This window comes from Castanea sativa, chromosome 6 (assembly GCF_040712315.1).
Source record: "Castanea sativa cultivar Marrone di Chiusa Pesio chromosome 6, ASM4071231v1".
In the NCBI taxonomy this organism is placed as follows: domain Eukaryota; kingdom Viridiplantae; phylum Streptophyta; class Magnoliopsida; order Fagales; family Fagaceae; genus Castanea; species Castanea sativa.
The window spans coordinates 5,275,298-5,302,996 of record NC_134018.1 but is presented as its reverse complement, the minus strand read 5'-3'; the positions used below and the strand labels follow the sequence as shown (position 1 = coordinate 5,302,996).

Below are 27,699 nucleotides of genomic sequence, written 5' to 3'. Positions count from 1 at the left end.
ATGATAAGAAGTGAAATTTTTTGTATTACTACACTTTTTCCAAATAATAATTGAACGTTGGTATTTCACTCCTCCAAGTGGTTTTCCACTTACCAAAATCTTTAATAAAGATGACATGAGAGCCTCATCATGAGATTGAGATCGACTTTAATAAAGACGGGAGACTTGGAATCAATTGGAAGGATGCATGCCTACTCATATAACACGTGGCACTGACGCCCAAAGTTCAAGACTAAAATTATGAAATTTTAAGGTATAAATTTCAAACATCCCCAAACTTTCCTAAATAAAATTCAAATTCTGAAATTTAAAGGTGTAAAATTTAAATACTCCAAAACTTTAGTGATGTAGTATGCAATTTAGTTTTATTATTTCACCACTAAATTCTTAAATTAAACCTAACATAAATTTGGCTAGCTATTATTTTGAGGGGAATTGTAACGAATTTTATTAAGAAAACTCAGCAATATCAGCTAATACAAAAGGAAATAAAGGTGGTGAAATATCCTTCATTCACACTACAAAATCATAAGTACATCAAGTATGTCGAACTAACTTATGAGCAACTTTATTACCTTCTCTTTACATGGAAGTAATGCTATTGATTACTGGCTAGCTATTATTGATTGCTGCTATTCAAGCTTTTGTTTTTTAAATGACTTTGGCGTCAGTGTCACGTGTTATATGACTAGGCATGCGTCCTTCCAATTGATTCTCTGCTGGGGTTTCAAGTAATGTGAGAAGCTTCCAGCAGGTCTCCCATCTTTATTAAAGTAGGTCTCAATCTCATGATGAGGCTCTCATCTTTACTAAAGTTTTGATAAGTGGAAAATTACTTGTAGGGGTGAATTACCAACGTTCAATTATTATTTGTCCAAGAAAATTAATTTGTTCCAGGTTCCCTAGCTCCCTATACACATAAACAAAATATTTTATCTTCTTCTTCATCATTTCATTCAGTATCATATATCTTGGATTTGCAATTACAGGTAAATCGTAGCTTGTTATCCAATGGATTAATATCTTTGTTATAGGCAACACCTTTGGACGCAGTAGTTGGAATATGGTTCGTATATCTCTATTTGCAAGACTTGAATTGCAATCTCTCTTTTCTTTTCTTTTTTTCAGTTGATGAGAACTTGGAATTGATTTTCAGTGTGTGTATATATATATAGAGCCATAAAAGTCTCAACTCTCTCTCTCTGTCTCTCATTTTGAAATTTTTGGTGTTCGATCTCAAATTATTTAGCAAACAATCCAAATGCAAACCCACTTTTAGCCACGATTACTATAGGAGTCATGCTCAAACATTATATGTTCCTTTTCCTTCATTGAAAAAATTATCAAATCCAAACGATATACCTATTCGAAGAAAACCAAATTCTTTGAAGAGTCTTCTTAATTTTCTCCCCACCCTTAGGCCAAAACTCAAATCCTTTGTAGCACTATCTATATGTAAGAATTACCTATTCCTTACTAGATAAGGAGACCAAATGACTTTATTAATAATTAGACTTTCCTTCTGTTCTAAGAAAATCTAAACCAAGTCAAAATAAAAATTTGAGACAATTTCTAATTATATGAATGTCTTTGTATCTTTTTTCAAAGATTACCATATTGTTAATGGTCTTTCTTCTTATCACCCTAAGATTTGTCATATTCTCATTAAATTGTGTATTATTCTTTTAGTAGTACTAGCATGTAACTTCATGCAAACACATGGATGCATTTAAAATAAAACAAAATTTTTATTATAAAATATAAATAATTAGTCAAACTAATTTTTTTTAAAGCATGTAACACATGCATTCATGCATACATATAAATACATTTAAAATTAAACACAATTTTATCATAAAATATAGATAATTAGTTAAATTTGTTTGTAAAGTAAACGTAATTAGTCACATATTAAAATTTTTACATAAATTTAATACTATTTATGATTTTTTTTTCTAATTTTTAATAAAATGGAACGTGTGGTGATTTTTGTTAAGTGGTGATTTTTATTTTATTTATTTTTTGAGAAACATATGGCGATTTTATTGAGTATATGTGATTTTTTTATAAATATTTTATAGTTCATTAATATTAGATTCTTAGTATTTTGCACTCATTAACTCACTTGACACAAAGATTAAAAAACTTAAATAGATGCATGGCACAAGCTTAAGTGATTAATTATGGTGTAGTTCCCACATAATTTAAACACATGGTGCAAAATTGGATTATAATTCTAATTCAATTTTCTCTAAGTTTAATTTACCTATTAATATATATATATATGACTTATAAATTTGAATTTTTTTAGTTATATAATTATGTTTTTTATGGTTTATTATATTGGACTCCTCGTTTTCTATACTAAATTAACTAATTTGGCATAAAAATTTAGATTAGATGGGACATGTGACGTAAAATTAAACTCTAATTGAAATTCAATTTTTATACTAAATTAACTCACTTGGCACAAAATTTTAAAATTTAGATTAGATGAGACACATGATACAAAATTAGACTCTAATTAAATTTTAATTTGAAATTTAATTGAATTTTCTCTTTGCTTTACCAACTATTATTATTATTATTATTATAGAATTTTTTTTTTTTTAATGATATTTACAATGGGAGAGTGGAAATTTGAACTTGGATATCATAGACACACCAAAAGGTGCTAACTAATTTAGTTACAAAGCTCTAGCCTTAAGTAGTATTGTTAATACCCATTGAATTTGAATTTAACTAGTATATAATACAATTGTGATCAATCCGTGCTCACATAGAGATTGTTTATAAGCAAGTACTTCACCCCTTTGACTTGAAGTTTATTCTGCAAATAAGTAATTTTAATAATCTTGATTGGGCTTATATTACAGATGTCTGGATCAAAATGGGAGGATTTGAACATGGACTGTTTGGTGAATGTGCTTACAAGAGTGGGGATAGAGTCACTACTATTGGGCGCTCCCTTTGTGTGCCAGTCATGGTACAAAGCAAGCCTTCATCCTTCATGCTGGCAAATCATTAATTTTCAAAAAATTGAACGTGGTCCTTTGGCTTGGTACTTTTCTGATGGAATTACAACTGAATTTATTAAGTCCATAATTAATCGAAGCTGTGGAAATGCTACTTTTGTCTGGCTACCTGACGACTGCACTGAGGAAGCATTAAGATATATTGCAGACGAGTAAGTTGTATACCTTTTCTGTTGTCACTTGTCAACTGCTCACAATGTCTTAGTTATTACTCACCCTTATAGTTCACTGTTCCTCTATGCGGTCTCATGGATGTGCAAAAGGTTGAGGGGGTACTTCTAAGTTCTTAGTTCTAACAGGTTGGTAGGCATGTTCTTCAGAGTTCAGACTCGCACTTACATATCACAAAGAATCATAATAGACAAGAAGAGTTAAGAATGATTTTGATGGATTCATATAAAATGAAAATAAACTGAATTTGCATGAATATATAGTGCTAGAAGATCAAAATTTAGAAGATCAGCTAGTGGTTCTTTCTTACTATTAATTTATATATTGAAGAATGAATTTCTCTATTATAAACATTGATGCCTTTCATTGTTTCCAGGTGCCCTGGCTTGAAGGCTCTGTGTCTGTCATATAAACTATGTCACACGTATTTCCCGGTTATTCCAGAACTCATAAGTAAGTGGAAAAATCTAGAGCTGCTGAGACTCGATAGTCTTCGTAACATGGAAAAAGTATTTGAAGAAATAAACTGTCACTGTAAGAATTTTCATTGTTTATATGCTTGTGGAGCCTATATTGGGGAGGATACAGCATCAGCCATTGTCACCTTTCTTCCAAACATAAAGTATTTGCATATGAGGAACGCAAACATTTATCGGGAGAGTTTAGAGATGATTCTGCAGGGCTGTAAGGAGCTTGTGCTTTTGGATGCCAGGGATTGTGTAGGTTATGAATGTGATGACCAGTTGCTGAAGCTTGCTTCACATATTAGTAATTTCCAGCACGAAGGTTCGAGCCTGTTTGGTGACGTGGACGAATACGGACACATTGATGCTGACTCTTTTGATGGTATCCTCTCTGAATAAATGGGTTACATTAATAAAGGTCCTATTTAGTATTTTAGTATTTATTCACCGCGAGAGATACTTCACTCTTTTTGGGACCACTCCACCAGTAAAGGGTATTGATGTTTACTATTTAAGTTTTACATTCCCTGCATAAGTTTGAATGTGCATGTGCTGATATGGGTGAATTATAGACAATTGGTTGGTGTTTGGAGTTGGTGTTGGGTTTCATGAAGTGGTGTTATGCTATTAAATTTTTGGCTTAGCCTATTTCATGACTCTAATTGTAATGAGTTCAAATTTGTTAATATGTTTGCATCCTTGTAAAGGTCTATCTTTGAAGCAGTTTTAAACGATTACTAAATGAAGAAGCTCAATTGAGCATGAATGAAGGCTAGCTCAAGCAAGATACTAAAAACTGGCTCATGCGAGTAATATTGATGTCACACCCCAAACTTAAAAGGGTCCAAAGCATGAGAAAAGAACCATAAGGAGAGAGACGGTAGGGGATTTTTCTTTTCCTTTCTTTTCTTTTCCTTTCTTTTCTTTTTCGCAGGATAAGAATATATAATCATACTAAAATCTCCACATTACAAGTTAGAGCTCTATAACACATTTATGAACAACAACTAAAAATTAAGTGTCTCCACATAATACATAAATATATTACAAAACTCCAATTGGATTACACAAAGTTACAATCTTATCAAGAATAAGGGACCTTAACACCATTTCTTGGCCTATCACGCCTAAGGCTAACAAACCTCAAGTGCCTAACCTACAATAGAATTAATTACGTCCTCGTTGAACATAGCAAGATTGAGTCACCAACCATAAACAACAAAAGTCCCTCAATTTAACATAGCACTCCAATTACCACCAAATAAAGTAAGCTTTATACTTGAGGTATAACTAATTGATTTGAAAATTTGTTAGAGGGTGGGATGAGCTAAAGCCCCATAAGTAGCATGATTAATGGGGTTGGAGAAATGCAATTTTCATGATAATAAGCATTTTTCAAAACATGCTATAATTTGAGAATTTCCATTTAATTTATGCAAAACAATTTCATTAATAACATGACAAGGATGATAGAAATAGTTTAGTACCAAGCTTCCCAAAATAACTATGAAACATCATATTATTCGCTATGAGCTAGAAATATCCAATATTATTTCAAAACCAAAAACAAAGACGGAAATGTCACCAAGACATCATATCACCACAAACAAGTCAGAACCCAAACGCACTAGCATGATATGTCCTCTTTTAGCATGTGGTCTATCGGCCCTGCCTAACCTCACCCACACCCTTAAGGATTTACCTGTCTATACACCATGGGCAACAAAGGATAACGCATCATGTAGGGCCAAAGATGTGATCTTTTGGCCCTACCTTGCCTCACCCATTCATTCAAGGATTTATCTCTTCCCCCTATGTGCAGCAGGGAATGACGTATCACACAGTACCCCTTTTGCATGTGGTCTTTTGGCCCTATGGGCAGTAGCCTCACCCACACACTCAAGAATTTACCCATGTCATGCAAAGTGGGAGCCTCCAACTTGGCTTGTCGTCACGAAGACGGGGTAATCACACGTCACTAAGACATCACAAAGACAGGGTAATCACCAACATCATAGCACAAGGGCAAACCCACATCAAAATCTCACAAGTTAAATGTATTCAGAATATATAGTTTACTTCCAAGTAGTTTTAGAAGATATTTCAATAACCAAATATCCACAATATTCTCAAAATTCTCAAAACCATTTCTTGTCAAAAATATTTTGCATCAATTTCCCAAATAATACAATTTAAGACAAAACATCTTTAGCATTTCCAAATAATACCATAAATCCATGAAATCCACTGTCAAATGAATTCAAAGATACTTTTCTATTCTATGCCAAATGTTCATTCAAAGATACTTTTCTTTTCTCTACCAAATGTTCATGCACTTTCCCATATCTAATCTAAATATATCTAAAAGCTGAAGCATAACATTTATTGTTGCTACGCTCCAGTTGAGCCACATCAGCGTCCATGTCATTATCATTTTTCTTTCCAATTTTCCTATAATTTTTTTTAACGTTTACTCTTTTAAAAAAAAATATATATATATATATATATATATTTATACTTTCTCCAACCTTTCTCTATCCCTTACGTTTTCATTTTCCCACTACCCTCTACCTTAATATCACTCTTCATCTTCCTTTTTTCTGTCCTTTTTTATTCACACCCTTTTACTATAAATTTGTTATTCTCTCTTCCATTCTTTACTTACTTTTCCCTCACAAAAAAGTCTCTCTCTCTCTCTCTCTCTCTCTCTCTCTCTCTCAGTTTTTTGGTGGATTTTTTTATTTTCTTTCATCTCTACTTTAGGTTGATGAATTGTTGTGTTCTTTAAAACTTTATATTAAGCTAATGCAATTTAGTTTTGTGATTAAAATTTTTTTCTCTCTTTAATTGTTAATTTTATTACATGTGTTTTTCTTTAAATTCTTAGTTTGGGTTGCTTTGGATTAACCTATTTAGTTGTTCTATACATGTTATTTTTGTACAACATGACATTTGTTCTATAAAGTTACTATTAGACTTGATACGTTGTCTTTTCATTTTATTATTAATTTTTTCTCTCCTTATGTATAGTGATTGACTTCTAACAAAAACTATTCTATTTATATATTTAGACATCTATTTCTTCTTAATTCCAACGGTTTAAATTTTGTATGGGTGCAAGGAATAAAGGGGTCTATAATGCATTCATGTTCTCCTCATATTGTGATAAATCTGAGTAGTTGAATAATATTGTTGTTTAATTTACCACTACTACATATTTTTCCTGAAAGCTATATACCACCGATCGTAACACCAAATTGATATTTCAAAGTTCATTTGCATGATTACTTTGCTGTGTGGTGAGTTGAAACATTGTTGAGTAATGATGTACATTAGATTGTATGTGTAGCATCTTGACTTATAAAGGGTAAGTACTGATTTATACTAAGTTTTTGTTATTGGTCTTCTTTAGAGCTATAATGGTTGATAGGTCTAATGAGACTCTATTAATTTATGCGAGACTTCAATCTCACTCAAATGACAAGCAATAAAACAAGACAGTTTATGTTCACCTTTCAAGTTTATTCTTTTTATAAAAAATGCTTAGTTTTTTGGTAACCACAAATTCATTTTGTTAACTCAACATCATAAAGTAACTTTAATTTAGTTATATGGATAGAGTTTATCATTTTTCATGTTGCAATATATATATATATATTCAAGCTAACATTAATAGCACTACTACAGTTGACCATTTAAACTCAGCCATGTCCTCCATATCATTAAATTATTAATATTTTCTCTCATTTTTTTTATAAATAAAAAAAATTAAACATGATGATGCAAAGAAGATCAGTAGGCTGGATGCTTCGGACTTGAAAGGACTACTTGCTCTCTCTGCGGCCTAAAGAAAAATAAAAGCGAATCAAAAGGTGACCGGGGTTGCCGGCCAAAAACCCTCCGATGGCAAAGTTAGTTTTTCTCTCTATATTCTTGGAGTTCCAACTTTTTTGGAGTAAGTTTCACATACCTTTGCTTTGTCAGAATCAGTGTTTATATAGTGTTCCCATAGACGGTTATTGAATACTGGAACCTCCCCTAGATTCGAGGAGGCAAAAGGATTAAATGTAACTGCCATAACCGTTTAGGAGTTACATTTCGATTTCATAACGGATATATGACAGTTATGCGTAGGATAAGGAATTATCACATTATATTCGGAGATTTTCCTAAGTATGATATCCTCGTCCTGGAATTCCTTCGTCGAGTGTGCCTGATAATTCCAATAGCATCCTCGTCCACAAATCTTTATGTGGACGAGTCCTCTCGGGATAAGCTGTGCGCATCTCATGGACAAGGGATGGAGCTTCGCCATCATCCTCAGGACGGTCTTGCCCGTTACCCTCGTTCTGAGGATAACTCCTGGACGGCTGCCGAGGTGATGACCGTCCAGGGATGGTCAGCGTTTTCGTCCCACATCAAAACATATAATGTTTTAATTAAATACAAATAAATAAAAATTTCCTTATAAAATCGTACTCATATTTTTAACATTTATACTTTTTCCAGCATTTCTTATACCTTTCACATTTCATCTCCCCACTACCCTCTACCTTAATATCACTCTTCATCTTTCTCTTTATCTTCATTTATTTTGTTTCTTCTTCTTCTTATCCTCCTATATAAATTTTTCATTATCTTTTTCATACAATACTTCTATGCATAATTTTCCCTCACAAAAAAGGCTATTTCTCTCTCTCAATTTTTGGTGGATTTTTTATTTTTCCTACATCTCTGCTTTACGTTATTAATTTTTTTTGTATTTTTAAGAACTTTACTTTGAGTTGATGTAATTTAGTTTTGTGTTTGAAGTTTTTTTTTTCTTTGATTGTTAAATGTTATCTTATTGTATTATAAAGAATATAATATTATTCTAGTACATAACATGATTTGAATAATTTTATCATATAAGAATTTTACATAGGTTACATAGACAATAGTAAAATAATATATATATATATATATATATATATATATATATATTTATGAGATAACTCTAAAACAATTATCACACGCAAAGCAAGGGTCTGCGACTAGTGCAATTTTAAACATGAAGCACTTTTCATATATAATCATATATATTAGGACCACAACAAGACACTTTTTAAGAAAACATAGTTCCTCAAATAATTTTCCAAAATATGTTTGACCCAAAAAATAGTTTTTATGCAACATGATTATTTTTCAAAAATCCAATTGAAAAGCTACTTACCTTGCAACTTGCATAGAGCCTAATTCTTCAAGCTCTAAAGAAGATTAGCTAGAACCTAAACAATATCAAGCAAACCTATAAGTATAAAGATTGAAATTGTATCTGGCTACAAATTAGGAATTGCCAAATAAGCAATTAATTAGGCAAGCTTAGTATATAACCTCATAAATAATGTGTTCCACTTCCAAAGTTTCTCAACAATTTAATTTACAAGGCATAGAATCTCATTTATACTCATAAATCATTCAAGGTATTGTCTTTAATGTAAAGTTTTGATTTACAACTATGTTTTATATTGGGTTTATTTCATAATGAAAGTTCAAATAGTGTTTAAAACACCTATGAACCAATATATGTGCGAAATTATGAATATAAGCTAAACCCAAATTGGTAAAAGACTCCAAACCGAAATTAATCACAACTACAACAGTAATTAAAAGGTAAAGAGGAAGGGAGAAAGATGCAAACACAAAGATAACATGCTGATGTGTTATCGAAGAGGAAACCAAAGAACTCAGTGCAAAACCTCTCCGCTGCCCTCCAAGTGGTCAGTAATCCATTAAAAAATGAAGTTGGGATACATGAATAGTAGAAGACCCTCCAAGCCTAATCTACCCAGTACACCTAAGCCCTCCAAGCTTCTTGCTCCAATAGGGTTACGCCGAACATTGTCTTCTCTAGCTTACTGGATCCCACAATAAGCTCCATATTGCATCCGCCATCCTTGGCATCTTCCAATGCTTCTCAAAGCTCCAAAAACACTCAACACTTAAAATAGGTGTGGGTAGTATTTGGATACAAATCTCCTTTCAATGGGTATAACAATGGGAGAGGGAATGAGAGAGACTACAAAGATTTCTCTCTAAGAATGAGTAGCTTTCTCTCTAATGAGGTGGGTGCATTGTAGAAACCTCTCTTACTTTTTTTTTTTTTTTTTTTTTTTTTTTTTTTTTTTTTTTTTTTTTTTTCTGAATAGCTACCCCTACATTTTGTGGGTATAAGGGTACTTATAGTAGAGTACGTGAGGAATGTGAAAAGTCAGTTTTCATCCAAATAGGGCATTTTGGCGACTTGGCCTCACGACTGGAACGAGTCACGAGTTTGAGTCGCGAAATAACTTCTAGGTCAGACTATACTTTTTATCCTATAGTGCTCCAGCTATCGTGACCCTTCTGCTCCCTGCATGCTTCACACCTATGCCACTTTGGTGACTTACCGGTCCCGAGATCCAGTCACGAAACTCCTTTGAATTGCACACATCTTGAGTTTTCTTCACACTTTCTCACACACTATCCTTACATAATTTCCACCTAAATACAGGGTTTCTACATGTTGAATTATAAGCAAATTTGGCACGGAATAAAACCAACACATGGTTGATTAAATTCAACCTTACACATGACAAAAAGTGTTGTAATTGCTTTAATATTATTCATTGTATTTTGTGGGATTTTATTGTATTGGGTTTAGTATTAAGTTGGTGAATAAACGAGCATGTATTGGATGAACAAGTGGATTTCGCGAGTGTCTCACGAGAAGCCTACCCATAAAAGAGCCACATGAGAAGCACATGCTGGAAGCTGAAGAGTCGTGCCTGGTTGTCAATTTGGTGACTGTTTCACGAGTAAGGCCTTCCAGCAAAATACTCGCAAAACGTTCTACCTGAAGGATTTTAAGTGTGACTTTCTTACCTTTCACCCATACTATATATACCCTCATTACCCACAAAAGTATGAAAGGCTATTCAGAGAGAAAAACCCTAGATAGGTTTTCTACCACACAACACACCCATCTTTTAGAAAGGGAGTTACTCATCGTTTAGTGAAAAATCATTGTAGTCTCTTCTCCTTCCCTCTCATATTATCATACCTTGAGAGGAGATTTGTACTTAAACACAACCCACACCTTTTCAGAGTGTAGATAGTGTTTTGGAGATTGGGAAGCTTTGGGGATTTACCAAAAGAAGCCGGTAAGGCTTGGCGGATGCAATCGGGCGTATTGCGAGATCCGAAAAGTTAGAGAAGACATGACTCCGAGAAGTTCATTGGTAGCAAGAGCTTGGAGGGCTTAAGTACGTTAGGTAGACTAGGCTTGGAGGGTCTTTTGTTGTTCGTGTATTCCAACTTTATTCTCTAGTGGATCGATTTCGACTTGGAAAGTCGCGGAAAGTTTTTCACCGAGTTCTTTGGTTTCCTCTTCGATAACACGTCTTGGTGTTATCTTGTGTTTGCATCTCTCTTCCCTTACTCTTGTGCTTTACTTTTATTTTTTATTGTTCATGTGTGTGCACTAGAGCAAATTTGGTGATTGTGCTTCATTTATTCTTGTTCTCGCACTTAGATAAGTTAGAGTAAAAGTAATCTAGCCATAATTTTTAATTGGGGGTCTAAACAAGTTCTTGTGTTTTCACACAAATCTGAACTTTCATTTAACATCAAAACCTCAACACTTTATAAGTTGTTCCTATATACATAAAATCCATCAAATCAAAAACCCATATACATAATCACAAGGATATCACCCAAGAAGGTCATAAATCACATGAATATCATTATCAAAACTTAGATTAAAAGAATCTCAAGTAAAAGCATATAAACCCACCAAAAGCTTAAAAAAATTTACCTCGAATAATAGAGATGAGTGAGCCTTGGCTTATTCCTATGGAGTTTTCTAGTAAACTTGCTGGAAAAGATGGTAGGGGTGGTGAGAAATGGGGTGCCAGTGGGAGAGTTGAGGGAGTGTGAGAGAGGAGCGTTTGTGTATGTGTGAAAATGAAAAAGAAATGAGAATAAGGTGGAAGGAAGAGATGGCCGGTCAAAGGGGGAGGGAGATATTTGTGAATGTGTGGTGGGGAAATAAGGGGCAGTTAGGGATCACATGGGTCTCTAAAAGTCTAACCACATCATCTTTTCTTTCTTTTTTTTAAATTAAACTTAGGGCGTTACAAATGAACCTTCTCAGGCAAATCACTAAACAATCATAAAGCTTTGCTTGTCCCTCACTCAAGTGGGACTCGAGTGAGGTCATGGAAACTAAAAACCATGTTTTTTTTTTTCCAACCCTAATTTAGCCTTCATTCAAAATCCTACCTTGAGTACCTATACAAGGAGAAAATGGCTAAATGCCTTTTATGTTTAAAGTGTGTGGCAAAGCACTCCTCTTTCTAAAGTATTTCAAAAAATGCTCCTATTTTGGAACTTGATTTTGTTCTACATAAAACTTGATATTCATAAAATCAAGTTTAACGTGCATTTTTAAGTAAAACTCAACATTACAATGTCAAGTTCCACTTAATTTTTTTTTTTTTTTTTTAATTAAGTAGCAAATGTTGAGTTTCCACCTGAAACTCGACATTAGTAGTATCGAGTTCCAGAAGCAAGGGCATTTTGCTAGATATTTTGAAAATATGGGTGTTTTGCTACATACTTTAAAAATAAGGGATATTTAGCCATTTTGTCCCTTATATAAAGTATTTTACGGATGAGTTTTCTAGAGATTGAGAGGTTGAATGATGGTCTATTTTATATATATATATATATATATATATATATATATATATATAAAAGCTACAATGGATATTTTGATTGTCATTTTCTAATAGTTAATATATATGTTTTTTTTTTTTTTTTGGAGTAAAAGTTTAGAAAATTTGTGACGAATACAACAGTACATGAAGAAAGTATATTTGCAGCTAACGCAAGCTCAAAAGGTGAAGTAAGATCCTCCAACCAAACCAAGAAAGCGCCATTGATCTTATAAAACACTACTAATTTATAAGCTACAGAATTAGCAACAGAATTATGAAGTGCAAATTGACATGAGCAAAACTGGGAATAGAGCAGCCTAATATATATCTTCCAAGTTTTCATAAGTAGCAGCAGGTTTAAGGCCTTTACGTACAACCTCAACTGAAGCATAGTCATCTAATTCTATCCCAATATTAGAAATGCTAAACTCTAAACAGAAATTCAAAACATCAACATCCACAGCAACAAAAGCATAAGCATTCATTCGGTTTCTGAAGACAGGCAATATAAAGCTACTTGAGCTATGTTCATCACGAATTAGAAACCCAGATGCAGTAAATCCCAATCGACCATCAACCTTCAGAGCCAAAATTACGATATAAAAAATTTACAAAAGATATTCAAATGAAATCAAAAAACGAAGGGCAAAAAAGAAGAGAAATATATCAAATTTACATAACATAAGGGTAAAATATAATTTCCTATAGATTGCCTCCCCTTTACAAACCAAACAAATAAAGAATAGGTTCTTCTTTATGTTAATATGTTTCTTTCATCATACAAAACATTTTCATTATTACTTTCCAAACACACGTAAAGTATTTTGTATATCCATTGCTTTCCAAAAGCATACTGCATTGTTCAGGTCCCATCGGATGAAGTTATTGTAAATATTGTTTATATATATATATTTTGTTTGGCATATGTTGGGTCTTGGTGTGGGTTTGGGTTTTTCTTATTTGTTTTTACCTTTTACTTTTTTGTCTCAAATTTTTTGGAAATAATATACATTTTAGAGAGTTTTGAAAGTAAGTTTTTAACTTTTTGTCAAACACTTAATATGAAAGTTATTAAAAATAATATATTTTAATAAACACTATACAAATAAACTACTGAAAATAAATTATTCCCAAACTTATTGTTAGAGTGAGTACTATTAATAAAACTTGATGATGCACGGAATGGTTAGTACAGATCCTCGTCTGTATGGATAAGACCATCAAACACTAAAGAATTTTTGAGAAATTCTATCTCACCTTGAGATAGAGAGAGAGCTGGTATTTCATTTATATAGAAACTATTACATTTTGTATATTGCCCATTTAGATGGATATGTACAGAGGAGAAAGAATAGGGGGCAAATCATGTGTAACAGCCGAAAGAAATAAGGACAGCTAGCTGTGGTATTTTGCTAGCTGTCTACCTTCTACAATTTAGGTGATCTTGGTATATTTTCTTCCTGATTTTCAGCTGTCGTCCTCCCCGATTTTCAGTCGCATTTTCTGCCACCTTGTCTTGATTTTCTGCTGCACTGTCCTCCTGATTTTCAGCTGCATTTTCAGCTGCACTATCCTGATTTTCAGCTGCACTTTTACTCCCCCTCAAACTTGGCCGTGGATTAGGACAGAGGCCAAGTTTGTTTCGTAATTCCCGAAAGGTAACCTTGGAGAGGGGCTTGGTGAGAATATCAGCTAGTTGATAGTTGGATGGAACAAAGCGGGTTTCAAGAGAACCAAGAGCCACCTTTTCACGAACATAGTGATAATCTAGTTCAATGTGTTTTGTCCTCCCATGAAAGACAGGATTCATTGTCATATACAAAGCACTCAAGTTATCACAATGTAGTATTGGAGGGCGAGGAAGGGCAATACCAAGATCACGAAGTAAGAAGGACAGCCATGTGAGTTCAGCTGCAGTGGATGCCATGGAGCGATACTCAGCCTTAGCACTAGATCGAGACACAGTTGATTGCTTTTTTGGCACTCCAAGAGATGCAATTACTGCCTAAAAAAGTGCAGAACCCTGTGGTAGACCGTCGGCTAATAGAGCAACCTGCCCAATCAGCATCAAGATCGAAAACCCATACAAATCAAGAGTACTTGAGGCCAAAATTTGTAACCCAAAGTGAGCAAGCTCCCATGAACATAGCGCAAAATGCGTTTGACAAGCTGGTAATGAGCCATTGTAGGAGCATGCATAAATTGACACACAAAATTGACACTATAGGAAAGGTCTGGTCTAGTGAAGGTAAGATATTGTAGTCCTCCAACTAGGCTACGATAATGTGTGGGGTCAGGATAAAGAGCATTATTGATGGGAAGTTGCCGACCTTTTGATGGCATGGGTGTCGAAATTGGTTTGCATGATGTCATGGCAGCACGATCTAGAAGTTCCAAAGCATAGCGTGTTTGTGAAAGGAAAAGACCTTGGGTACTTTGATGGACTTCAATGCCAAGGAAATGATGGAGAAAACCCAAATCTTTAATGGAGAATTCATGAGCCAATTGAGAGATAAGCCATTGAATCCTAATTGGGTCATCACCAGTGACTATCATATCATCAACGTAGAGTAGTAAAATAAGAACTCCATGAGAAGATTGACAAATGAACAAACTTGGGTCAGATATGCTGCAATAAAAGCCAAGTTGAAGAAGAAAGTCACTAAGCCTATCAAACCAAGCGCGAGGGGCTTGTTTGAGGCCATATAGGGCACGACTTAGTTGGCAAACATGAGTAGGGTGTACTGGATCAACATAGCCCGGTGGTTGATGCATGTAAACAGGAGTAGATAGAAAGCCATGAAGGAACACATTTTTGACGTCAAGTTGGCGAATCTCCCATCCTTTGACAACTGCTATTGTGAGGGTCAGTCGAATACTAGCAGGTTTGATAACAGGAGAGAAGGTTTCTGAGAAATCTATGCCATCAACTTAATGAAACCCTTTGGCAACTAATCGTGTTTTGAGTCGCTCTAAGGAGCCGTCGGGTTTAAGTTTAGCTTTATAAACCCATTTACATCCCACCACATTCATCTCAGGTTTGGACGGAACAAGGATCCATGTTTTGTTTGTAGCAAGGGCATCCATCTCCTCATCCATGGCAGCTACCCAACCTGGGTGACTTTTAGCATTTTGAATGGATCGGGGTTCAGTTGGGATATCATGCTTTATGCGAGCTACATGGAGATTAGCATACTTGGGGTTGGGCTTATGTACACCAACCTTGGAACGAGTGAGCATGGGGTGCTGAGTTGGGTTTGCTTCAGGAGGAATAGGAGTGGTCTCTACTGGTGGATTTGAGGAAGATGCTTGACATGGCTCGGAGCCAAAGAAGAGCTCCGATGTGGTCACCTAGGAGGCTCAACCGAGGAGGAATTGTGATGCATTTGATGGTGCGAGCGGCTAGTGATGTCTTGAGATTCGAAGCGGTGCAAAGGCTGAAAGAGGTGTAGAGTAAGGTGGAGGAGAATCATTTGGTGGATCAATCTCCCATTCGAGAAGATGCAAAGCTCCCCTCAAGAGGATCACTCTTGTACAAGCTTGTAGGCGTGGAATAAGGAAAGATGGATTCATCAAAGACCACATGGCGTGAGATATAAACTCGCCCAGCTTCGGTGGATACAAACATTTGTACCCCTTATGCTTCATGCTATAGCCAATAAAAACACAAGGAAGTGGACTTTGGATCAAGCTTATGTGATCTATACTCACCAAGGTAAGGAAAGCACTTTGAGCCCAATACTCGTAATGAAGAATAGTCCGATTTCTTCCATAAAGTCCGAAAAAGGAGATTCCATGTTGAGGTGTGGGGATGGTAGACGGTTGATTAGGAACACTGCTGTGGAAAAGCAATCTGTCCAAAATCTTGGTGGTAGATGTGCATGGAACATCATGGTGAGTCCCAATTCAGTGATATTTCGATGTTTTCTCTCAGCCTTGCCATTTTGCTCAGGTTTTTTTGGACAAGCAGATTGATGGTGAATACCTTTCGTGGCTAGAAACTGCAAGAACTCACGATCTGCAAATTCTCCACCTTCATCACTTTGAAAGACACAAATTTTTGCATTAAACTGACATTCCACATATTTATAGAATAGATCAAAGCAGCTAAAAAATTATGACTTCTTTTTCATAGGAAAAAACCAAGTAAAATTTGTAAACGCATCAACAAATATTGTGTAGTAGCGAAACTTTTCTCTAGAAGACATAGGGGCTAGCCCCCATAGATCACAATGAATTTTATAAAATGGGAGTTTTATTTCATTTTCTCTAGGCAAGAATGGAAGCCTACACGATTTCCCCATTTGACAACTAGTACAAATTGAAGAAGACTTTGATGCTGAAGTAGAAGAAATGAAATTTTTTGAGTGCAAGTGATAGATGATCCTTTGGTGTGCATGACCGAGACGATAGTGCCAACAATCTCTAGCAACCCGCTTGAATCGATGGGAGAATAGGGCTGTTGGACCTCTATCAAAGGCATAAAGACCGCCTCGTTTACTCCCTTTCGCTACTGTTTTGTTGGTTGTCCTGTCCTTTATCACAAAACCATGTCCATCAAACTCAAAGATGAGTGGATAATCAGTAGTAAGTTTACTAACAGAGAGCAGATCTTTCTTAATATCAGAACTAGTAGCACATCTTTTAAGTGAATAGGAGAAGAACTAGTACCAAGAGTAGTTTCACCAATGTGTGTGATAGATAAAGTATGACCATTGCCAACCATAACACCATCGAATCCATGATAAGGAGTTAAGGAATGAAGATTACCTGGGTTACTAGTAATATGGTCACTAGCTCCTGTGTCCGGGGAACCACTCGAATCTTGACCTTTGTCGCAATGGTTATAGCTGCTAATGCTTGTGGAATGTTGTCTACTGTGAATGAGTGATTGAATCGATTAAAGCATTTGAGGGCAGTGTGGTTCCTTTTGTTGCAAATCTGACAGATAATTGCTTCATCTTTTGTGTTTTTGGCTGCGATGATTGGTGAATTTTCCTGCATTTCGTGTAGGATGGCTGGAATTCTTTAGTGCAGATTGAGCACCTTGAACAAACCCACGTCCCTTAGAATTAAAGGACCCTTGACCACCATTGCTTCTTTTATTTTTATTGTTGCGTTGGCCATAGAAAGCCATTTGAGGAGTGGGTTGAGCATCAAGCTTATGCCTTTCAAAGATAACTCTCCAAGCTGAAGTGACAATTTCGTAGTATGGAAGGATCGGTGGTCTCAACATGGTAGTAGTGAACACCTCATATTCTTTGCCAAGCCCATTAAGTAGCCACCATGATTTCTTGTGTTGCGGGAACCGGCTTCCCAATGGCTGCAAGATCATCGCACACGGCCTTTGAACCGACGGGAGATAAACGGCTAAGGTATCGGTACCTCGAGTTATAGAGGTAAGCCCCGCTTAAGCGCAAGGCTTCGATCCGACGAGACACGAGCAAATGCATGAACCAATGCATTCCGTACCCTCAAAGGCGATATTGAGGCCTACAACAATGCCAAGAACTTCCCTCGGGAAAGAGTGGTGTCAACCAACCTTTGACAAGACGATCAGTTTTGCGCCACTTCACAAATGCAGGATTAGTTTGTGTGCCAGTGTCAGCATTATTGATGAACTGGGGTGGTGGTTGAACTTCACCATTGATAAAGCCTTGGAGGTCATAGCTCTCAAGGATATTGAGCATTTGTGTTTTCCAGAGAAGGAAGTTGGTAGAGGAGAGACGAAGTGACACAAAATTTGCAATATTCTGTGTCACAGGATATGGATAGTCATCAAATTGAGTGAGGGCAGGGGAAGAGCTTGATGTGGTTGACATAGTGGGTTGAAAAAAAAAAAAAATTCTCTCTCTATCTCACGGTTGCTCTGATACCATAAAGAATTTTTGAGAAATTCTATCTCACCTTGAGATAGAGAGAGAGCTGGTATTTCATTTATATAGAAACTATTACATTTTGTATATTGCCCATTTAGATGGATATGTACAGAGGAGAAAGAATAGGGAGCAAATCATGTGTAACAGCCGAGAGAAATAATGACAACCAGCTGTGGTATTTTGCTAGCTGTCTACCTTCTACAATTTAGGTGATCTTGGTATATTTTCCTCCTGATTTTCAGCTGCACTGTCCTCCTGATTTTCAGCTGCATTTTCTGCTGCACTGTCCTCCTGATTTTCTGCTGCATTTTCTGCTGCACTGTCTTGATTTTCTGCTGCACTGTCCTCCTGATTTTCTGCTGCATTTTCTGCTGCACTGTCCTGATTTTCAGCTGCATTTTCTGCTGCATTGTCTTGATTTTCAGCTGCACTTTTAAACACAACCTACACAATGAGAAAAAAACTCTTTGATGATGACACTAGGATGGTGGTAGCGAAAGACTCTCTGATGCCTAAGTTAGATATCTCAGATTATCTGCGACAGGATTGTAGAAATGTAGATAGTATTTTGGTCAAAATGTGAAAGAGTACTTTTCTATCTTCTTGGGATTGCTTTATATAGCCTTTTGCTTGTAGCCGTTAGGAACCTCTTTACTATGCTCCTTAGTCCTTTACGGCGTTCGTAAAGTTTCTCGGTGAGGAATGTACTTTTATGGGTCCAACAGTCATTCTTCTGTTTATTTCCGTAGCTAACAGTGGGGTAGTTAATGCCCATTTAATGAATGTTCTTAGTCCATGACTCCATTGTATGTTTGGACGGAGCAAATTTCTGTACTCATCAATTTTCCCCTATTCCTTGATCGTTCATGTAATTTGGACGTTCGTAGGAATATGAGCGGTTGCCTTTTCATTCATGTTTTGTGTCTATTTTGTTGAGAATTAGTTCCAGACCTGTGTATTGTGTGTGATAATTGTTTTAGGGTGGTCTTATTAACTTTATTTTTTGCAATTTGGACTAATTTAATAAGCAGTAATACATTTCATGATCATATTTTCATTTATTATAAGAACAATTACACATGTAATTAATACATATTGTGGGGTACAAGAATTTTAGTAAGGTAATTGCGCCATATGTCATGCCCAAGGCCGAGAAGGACCATTATCTTGCCAAGGAGGCCATGCCCTCGAACTATAAGGTCACATCAATAGCACATCATCAGAGGAGGTCGTACTGTAGAGAAAGAGTTTCAAGGAAGGGGCTAGCACTGACATGACTGAAGAGTTAGTGGCTACCACCATATTTAATGCATCCCACCAAACTTCTTGACTGCATTTATGTGGAGAAGACTCCTGAACAATGTTGTCTTGGCTGTCGCAACTCACAAGGAGTTTGAGAAGACGTCTGATAGGACAGACACTCAAGTAGTGACTTGGATAATGAACACATGGAGGCTGAGATCATTTAAGGGGAGATATATGATGTAAGGGATCTTCCAGAGGAAGGGGAGAGAAAAAGGTAGAAGAAAACACTATGGAAGCAAGAACTAGACTTGTAATCAACTTCAATAAGGAAATATATAAAAGATTCAGTCTCCTCAGATTGTGCCGAGGACGATTTACCTTGAGTATAACAATTTTATTCTTGTTTTCTTTTCATCTGGGCTAACTACCATTCTTGTTTGATTTATTGGAGCCTAGTTTCCCAGCCCACTCTCTACAAATTTATTGTAATGGACTCTTTAGGCCTAGATCATTTTCCCTTTAGGCTTAGGCACTAAATCAAGTCCTTACAATTGGTGCCGTCTATGGAGAATTGCTTGAGCTTTAGTGAAACCAACACTCAATTATGGTAGGCTCAGGGCAAAATCGAGAGGAATCTATAGGGTCCCAATGTCAAGATAAGCAGGGACGACCGGGAGGTTAATATGCTTGCCACACATACTAGTAGGAGTTAGTCCAGAAGTGAGAGCCACGTCTCTCATGAGGCAACTACCAAAAGCATGCAATTAGAAATCGACCATTTGAGAAGAAAGTTGCTCTGAAAGCGACGTAGAGAAACTCCTTCAAGTTCTAACCAATCTTCTGATGATGATAATGATCATAGCTACCGGCCCAGGTCAAGAACTCCTTCTAGCGAGTCTTTTTCATGCGACAGAGAGCATCGTGATAGGTGGAGGAGGAGAAGTCCATTACGTAAAGGCGTGGGCAATAATGCCATGAGTAAAGCTCTGAATCAGATCTCCAAGTCACCCTTTACTCGAAGAATCGAGGGAGGAAGGCTTCCCCGACGATTTACTTAGCCAACATTTACCATGTATAATGGTAGAAAGGACCCTATGGAGCTTGTAAGCCATTTCAACTAGAGAATTTTTGTTCACTCTAAGAACGAGCCTTTGATGTGCAAGGTGTTCCCATCAAATTTAGGGCCTATGGTGATAAGGTGGTTTGATGGCCTGAAGAAGGGTTCTATTAATTCCTTTAAGGAGCTCACGAGCGCCTTTGGTTCTCGGTTTGTAACTTGTAGTAGGGTTCCTTGGCCTCTGAATTCCCTATTTTCTATGGCTATGCAAGAAGGAGAAACCTTAAAGATGCGCTCTGATCGATACTGGGAGATGTTTAATGAGATTGATGAGGACTTTGATGACGTAGCTATTAGAACATTTAAGGTCGGCCTGCCTGCCAAGCACGGTTTGAGGAGATCATTGACAAGGAAGCTAGTTAGTCATGTGCGTCATCTCATGGATCACATTGATAAGTATAAGTAGGTCCAGGAGGACCAACAACTAGGTAGAGGCAAGGCTAAGGTGGTCTCTCAAGGGACTTCAAGTTAGATAGGTACAATAATAATCGCCCTTGGCGGGATTTTTTCGGGCAATCTAGGACTACTACTGCTCAAGTGGTTAATACGGTGTTTCGAGAACCAGTGCATCAAATCTTAGAAAAAATTAAGAATGAATCATATTTTCAATGGCCAAACAAGATGGGAGGGGATCCCACGAGGCGCAACCAAAGCCTTCATTGCTAGGTCCACCAAGAGCGAGGTCATACTATGGAGGACTGTAGAACTTTGTGGAACCACCTGGAGTAGCTCATCCGAGGTGGTAGGTTAAATCAATTTTTATATCACCCCGATGGACAATAGGGCCAAGCAAGGTCAGGATCTTAAAGAGGTAAATCTTCAAAGCCACCTCTGGGTACAATCAACGTTATTCTTGTCGCCCCAGGAAGGACTGGTTCTCACCCTTCTAGGGTAATGTCTATAGCCCTACCACCTACAAAGGACACCTCCCCTGAGCTGAAGAGAAGTAGGGTGGAAGTCCGATCAACGCTAAGTTTTTCTGATGAGGACAAGGTTGATACCTTGTAACCACATGATGACGCATTGGTGGTTACCCTCAGGATAAAGGGGTATAATGTGAAACGAGTGTTGGTTGACCAAGGAAGCGGAGCAAAGATTATGTACCTTGATTTGTTTAAGGGGCTAAAGTTAAAACCAAAGAATTTGACCGTTTACGATTCACCCTTTGTAGGCTTTGATGGGAAGGTGGTTATACCAAAATGCCAAATCAAACTACCAGTACAAGCAGAGTCGGAGGTGGACTTCATTGTAGTGGATGCCTACTCCCATTACACTGCCATTATGGCGAAACCCTGGCTACATGCCATGGGGGCCATCTCTTCCACTTACACTTGAAGGTGAAATATCCATCCAGCGACCAAGTTGAAGAATTGGTCAGGAGCCAGTCTATGGCCAGGCAATATTTAGTTTTTACTATCAGGCATTGGGTTGAAGGTGAACCCTCAGCCTCTGCCGAGCGAGGCTTATAGCAATCAAAGAAGTCAATTTTGTTTACAGATATGGTAGAGGGGACGAAATGTAAAGAATTAGAAAAGGTTGTTATAGGTGATGATGGGAGAAATTCTTCCAGGTCAAAGCTTAGCTTCCTCTTCGGGAGAAGGAAGAGCTGATAGTATTTCTTAGAGAGAATATTGATATGTTTGTATGGCGTGCTTATAAGGCTCCTAGGTGGACCCAAACTTCATTTGCCACCATTTAAATGTCAACCCAACGGTCATCCCTAGAAAGCAACCACCTCGGCTCTCATCTAAAGAGCATTCTAATGCTGTCAAAGACGAGGTGATCAAGCTTAAGCAGGTTAGGGCTCTTAAAGAGATTTTTTACCCTGATTGGCTGGCCAACACCGTGGTGGTGAAGAAGAAGAAGAAGAATGAAAAATGGCGAGTATGTGTAGATTTCACAGATTTGAACAAGGCTTGCCCCAAGGACCCCTTTCCCATGACTCATATAAACCAATTGGTTGATGCCACTGTAGGTCATCCTCGGATGAGCTTTTTAGATGCCTTCCAAGGGTACCATCAAATACCTTTAGCTTTAAATGATCAAGAGAAGATAGCTTTTGTTACTCCCACTGAAAATTACCACTACAAGGTGATGCCCTTTGGTATACAGAGTGCATGATCCACCTATCAAAGGATGATGACCAGGATGTTTGAGCCATAACTAGGAAAAATATCGAGATCTACATAGACGACATGGTGGTGAAAAGCAAATTAGAATTCGAGCATGTTAATGACCTCGGAAACAAATTTGGGATATTGAGGAAGCACAAACTGTGCCTTAATGCTTTTAAATGCTAATTTGGTGTTGGTTCAGGAAATTTGTGGGTTACATGGTCACTCATCGTGTAGTTGAAGTCAATCCTGATTAGATTAAGGAAATTAATAGTTTGCAGCCTCCTCGGAACATTTAGGAGGTCCAGGATGACTGCTGCCTTGAATCAATTTATCACTCGATTAGCAGACAAGTGCAAACCTTTCTTTCAGTTGTTGAATAAGTGGAAAGGGTTTGAATGGACCGAGGAGTGTGCCCTAGCCTTCTAGCAGTTGAAGGAGTACCTTTCTCAATCACCCATCATGTCGAGGCCCAAAAAGGATGAGGTCATCTTTGCCTACATTGTTGTGGCTCCCCATGCAGTTAGTTTGGTTTTGATACGGCTTGATAATGGGGTACAAAGATCAGTCTACTATGTGAGTAAATCCTTACATGAAGCAGAGATTCAATACCTACCATTAGAGAAGGTCATATTAGCAGTAGTGCATGCAACACGTAAACTCCCCCATTACTTCCAAGCTCACATGATGGTGATGTTAACTCAACTTCCCCTTCAATCTCTACTATGGAGAGTTGATTACACGAGGAGGATCGTTAAGTGGGGTATGATTCTAAGGGCCTTCGATATCAAGTATATGCCTCGCACCTCTATCAAGAGCCAAGTCCTCGCGAACCTAGTGGCCGAATTTGCTGGACCTTCTATAAAAGAAGAAGAAGAAAAGCAAAACATGGAGGATAAGCCAGCTGGAGTGGTCTTTTTACAAAAACCTCTATCCTGGAGGGTATATATTGATGGTGCTACTAATCAAAGAGGATTTGGAATGGGGCTGGTTATGGTATCTCCCGAGGGGATCGTTATTGAGAAATTCTTGAGGTTAGGTTTCTCAGCCACAAATAATAAGGCTGAGTATGAGGCCTTGTTGGTTGGAATGACTATGGTTCAAAAGATGGAAGGAAAGGCGTTGGAAGTGTTTTCAGATTCCAGGCTAGTTGTAGGACAAGTAGAGGGTGAATTGGAAGTTAAGGATTCGAGGATGCAAAAGTACCTGAGCCAAGTCAAACATTTACAATCAAGTTTTGATTCATTCACTTTACAGTAGATCCCTAGAAACAAGAATACGAATGCTGATTCTCTGGCCACGTTGGTAACCTCCTCGGCCCAAGGTTTACCTTGGGTCATCTTGGTTGAAGATTTGTGTAGACCTACCGAGGTGAAGAAAGACACGGTGCAAGTTCATCAGATTAGAGTGAGACCTAGTTAGATGGATCCCATTGTTATGTTCATTAAGGATAACATCTTGCCCGACGAGAAAGGAGAGGCTGATAAGGTGCGAAGAAAATCTCCTTATTTTTGGTCGTCCGAGGATCAAAAACTATACAAGCGCTTTTTCTCTAAACTGTACTTACTGTGTGTACACCCTGAGGCAGTAGTACCTCTCCTAGAAGAGCTACATGAAAGGATTTTTAGGAGTCATACAGGTGGCAGATCTTTATCTCACAGGGCCCTCACCCAAAGGTACTGGTGGCTAGGTATGTAAAGAGAAGCACAAGAGTATATGAAGAAGTGTGACCAATGCTAGAAATTTGCCCCAAACATCCATCAACCTGAGGGTGTTCTTAATCCTCTCTCTAGTCCTCAGCCTTTTGCTCAATGGGGCTTGGACATTGTGGTACATTTCCTTAGAGTAGCAGGAAACAGAAGATGACTTTTGGTCGGCATTGACTACTTCACCAAGTGGGTTGAAACTAAGCCGCTGGCAAACATCAGAGATGTAGATGTGCTAAGGTACAAAAAGTCACAACATAAAGACCCAAAGTAGCGCAGTGAATGCACCCCATGAAAAATAACAATAAAAGGGTCAAAAGTTCCCCACGAAAAGGAGAAAAGTAAGCCCAAGTCCATTAAAAAAGATTTTAAGCCTAAAATCCATGGAAGGGTAGGCCTTAGGGCTTGTCAAACGAAAGGGAAGAAGAGAAAAAGCCCAGCTTATCGAGATCAGAAAATCAAAAGAGTCCAGCAGTAAGTACCGAGCTAGGATACCCAGAGGCCACTAGGGGCTCCAGGTCCTTGGGACGTGTAGAATAGCTGGGAATGAGACTAAGACATCCCAAGAGGAGTACCAAGAAACATGGGAAACAAAGAGCAAAAGCATCCTTCCTAATCACCCGATGATATAGAAAGAAACCAGAAGGATTGGAAAGTAACAACTTAAGAACAAGGAGGCTGGTACCTCGGGGAACCCGGGAAGAAGAACTATGAAGGGAAGTAGGTAGGGAGACTTTCAACCTAGCAAGGATAGAATCGGCTCACTTAGAAAAAATGACAAAAAGGAAGGACGGCCAAATAAGTTGAGTCTAGAAAAGGAAGATAGAGAAGCCTTGAAGGAAGAGAAATTGAAGGTCAGTTCCCCCGAAAACACCTTAGAATGGAAGGTCAGCAAGGGGCTTTTAGAGAAAATGCACCAAAAGAAGAAAACTGTGAGAAACAAGGAATGGACCAGCCACCAAAGCTGCTAGCACGCTATGGGCTCTGTTGCCCAAGGGAGCAAAGAAAGGGAACCAGTGGTACCCCGGAGCCCTGGGTTGACGCTATAAAAAGAGGAATCAGCAACAGTGAAGGGCATTTAGCAATAGTGAATCAAAATTGAATCATTGAGAAAAATTCTGTCAAAAAAGGCTTAAAAAGTAGTAAAGAGAAAAGAAATATTGCCCGGTGTACCAAGGCAGCCACTATAGAACATACTCAAATTTAAAGGGATTCAAACTTTGCAAGTCTTAGAGGCTTAGAGGGTCATCTAATTCTATAACTTTTGAGCTTATTTGGACCTTGTTACAAGTCTTAGTGAGCACTTTGTGATTCATCAATTAGAAGTAATGAAATATTCCTTAATGATTTGAGGATCCTTAGCATTCATTCTGCGTTTTTCTTTATGTATTGTTTCCTTTACCTTCTTTCCTGTTGATCAATATATATATATATATAATCTTTCTTGCCAGAACATACGTTTTGTAGGATCCCCGCTCTGTGCACCACTTGGTTTGTAAATAGCCCTTTTAACTGCGATAAACCAAGCTCAGTTTCCTTAACATAATAACAACAAGGCCTAGGATCCTTGCTTATATTTTGGGCCTGGAAATTTTGTCGAAAATAGACCCTCACAAGATGCTAAGAGATTTGTGTGGAAAAACATTGTCACTCGGTTTAGGATTCCTCATACCCTCTTGGACAATGGGCTTCAGTTTGATAGCAAAGCTTTCAGGATGTATTATTGTGAGATGGGTATTAGGAACAAATATTCAACCTTGACTTATCCCTAAGGAAATGGGCAGGGCGAGGCGGTGAACAAAATCATTGTTAATGAACTTAAGAAGAGGTTAGATGATGCCAAAGGCAAACGGGTTGAAGATTTTCCTCATGTCCTTTGGACATATAGAACTACCCCTCATAGGTCCATGGAGAGACTTTCTTCTCTTTGACTTATAGGGTCGAGGTTGTAATTGCTCTGGAAATCGGATTCCCAACGCTGAGAACCAATTTATTTAATTTGGACATCAATGATGGGTTATTAGGGAAGAGCTTGGATTTAATTGAAGAGCGAAGAGAAAATGTCATGGTTCAATTGGCATATTATCAAAAAAGGCTCAAGTAGAGGTATGACTCAAATGTGAAGTTAAGACCACTAGCTCCTGAAGACTTGGTATTGCGGAAGGTTTTGGGTACTACAAAGAACCCAATATGGTGGAAGTTAGGGCCCAATTGGGAAGGTTCATACCGTATCACCTTAGTAGCGGGTATTGAAGCATATTTCCTAGAAGATTTAGATGAAAAAATCGTACCACGCCCCTGGAATGTAAATAACCTACAAAAGTATTGCTATTAATAAAGGAATTTCTGCCATGTTTCGCTTATGACCCTATTTGTTGTAGTCATTATTTGTCTAAATATTAAATAGAACATTGGTCATGCCTGACTCCTCGGATCACATACCTTGGATAAATTAATACTTCTCATTATTTCTCTAAGTATTAAATAGAACCTTAGTCATGTTTGGCTCCTCAGACCACATATCTTGGGTAAATTAATATTTTTCATTATTTTTGTAAGTATTAAACAGAACATTGGGCATCCCTGGCTCCTCGGATCACATACCTTGGGTAAATTAATACTTCTCATTACTTGTCTAAGTAATAAACAGAACATTGGTCATGTCTGGCTCCTTGGACCACATACCCTGAGTAAATTAATATTTCTCATTATTTCTCTAAGTATTAAACAAAATATTGGTCATGTCTGGTTCCTCGGACTACATACCTTGGGTAAATTAATACTTCTCATTATTTCTCTAAGTATTAAACAGAACTTTGGTCATGCCTGACTCCTCGGACCACATACCTTGAGTAAATTAATACTTCTCATTATTTCTCTAAGTATTAAATAGAAAATTGGTCATGCCTGGCTCCTCGGACCACATACCTTGGGTAAATTAATATTTCTCATTATTTCTCTAAGTATTAAACAGAACCTTGGTTATGTCTGGCTTCTCAAACCACATACCTTGGGTAAATTAATACTTCTCATTATTCCTTTAAGTATTAAACTGAACATTGGTCATGTCTGGCTCCTCAGACCGCATACTTTGGGTAAATTAATACTTCTCATTATTTCTCTAAGTATTAAACAAAACCTTGGTCATGCCTGGCTCTTTGGACCGCATACCTTGGGTAAATTAATACTTCTCATTATTTATCTAAATGTTAAGCAGAATCTGGTTTATG

General features: G+C 37.2%; 2 protein-coding genes across 6 annotated transcripts; both read left to right on the top strand.

Annotated features, from left to right (window-relative positions):
• The first annotated feature begins 718 nt into the window (after positions 1-718).
• Positions 719-4,331, top strand: LOC142639006 (F-box/LRR-repeat protein At3g48880-like). 5 transcript variants are annotated; one of them, XM_075813085.1, is made up of 4 exons: positions 829-897; positions 990-1,066; positions 2,877-3,187; positions 3,583-4,331. In XM_075813085.1, the coding sequence occupies exons 2-4, from the start codon at positions 1,064-1,066 to the stop codon at positions 4,067-4,069; spliced, it is 801 nt and encodes a 266-aa protein (XP_075669200.1). In that variant the 5' UTR covers positions 829-897; positions 990-1,063; the 3' UTR covers positions 4,070-4,331. The 5 variants fall into 5 exon arrangements, with proteins under 5 accessions (XP_075669205.1, XP_075669204.1, XP_075669203.1 ...); XM_075813090.1 differs by lacking the exon at positions 990-1,066 and having other exon boundaries at positions 719-897; XM_075813089.1 differs by lacking the exons at positions 829-897; positions 990-1,066 and adding an exon at positions 759-773.
• Positions 4,332-23,225: 18,894 nt separating this feature from the next.
• Positions 23,226-24,023, top strand: LOC142639326 (uncharacterized). The gene has a single exon (XM_075813527.1). The coding sequence runs from the start codon at positions 23,226-23,228 to the stop codon at positions 24,021-24,023; it is 798 nt and encodes a 265-aa protein (XP_075669642.1).
• Positions 24,024-27,699: the final 3,676 nt, after the last annotated feature.

Coding starts and splice junctions, on each gene's coding strand:
- LOC142639006 (XM_075813085.1), top strand. Junction 3,188..3,582: donor TTAAGATATATTGCAGACGA/GTAAGTTGTATA, acceptor CATTGTTTCCAG/GTGCCCTGGCTTGAAGGCTC.
- LOC142639326 (XM_075813527.1), top strand. CDS start 23,226: ATGTCGAGGCCCAAAAAGGATGAGGTCATCTTTGCCTACATTGTTGTG.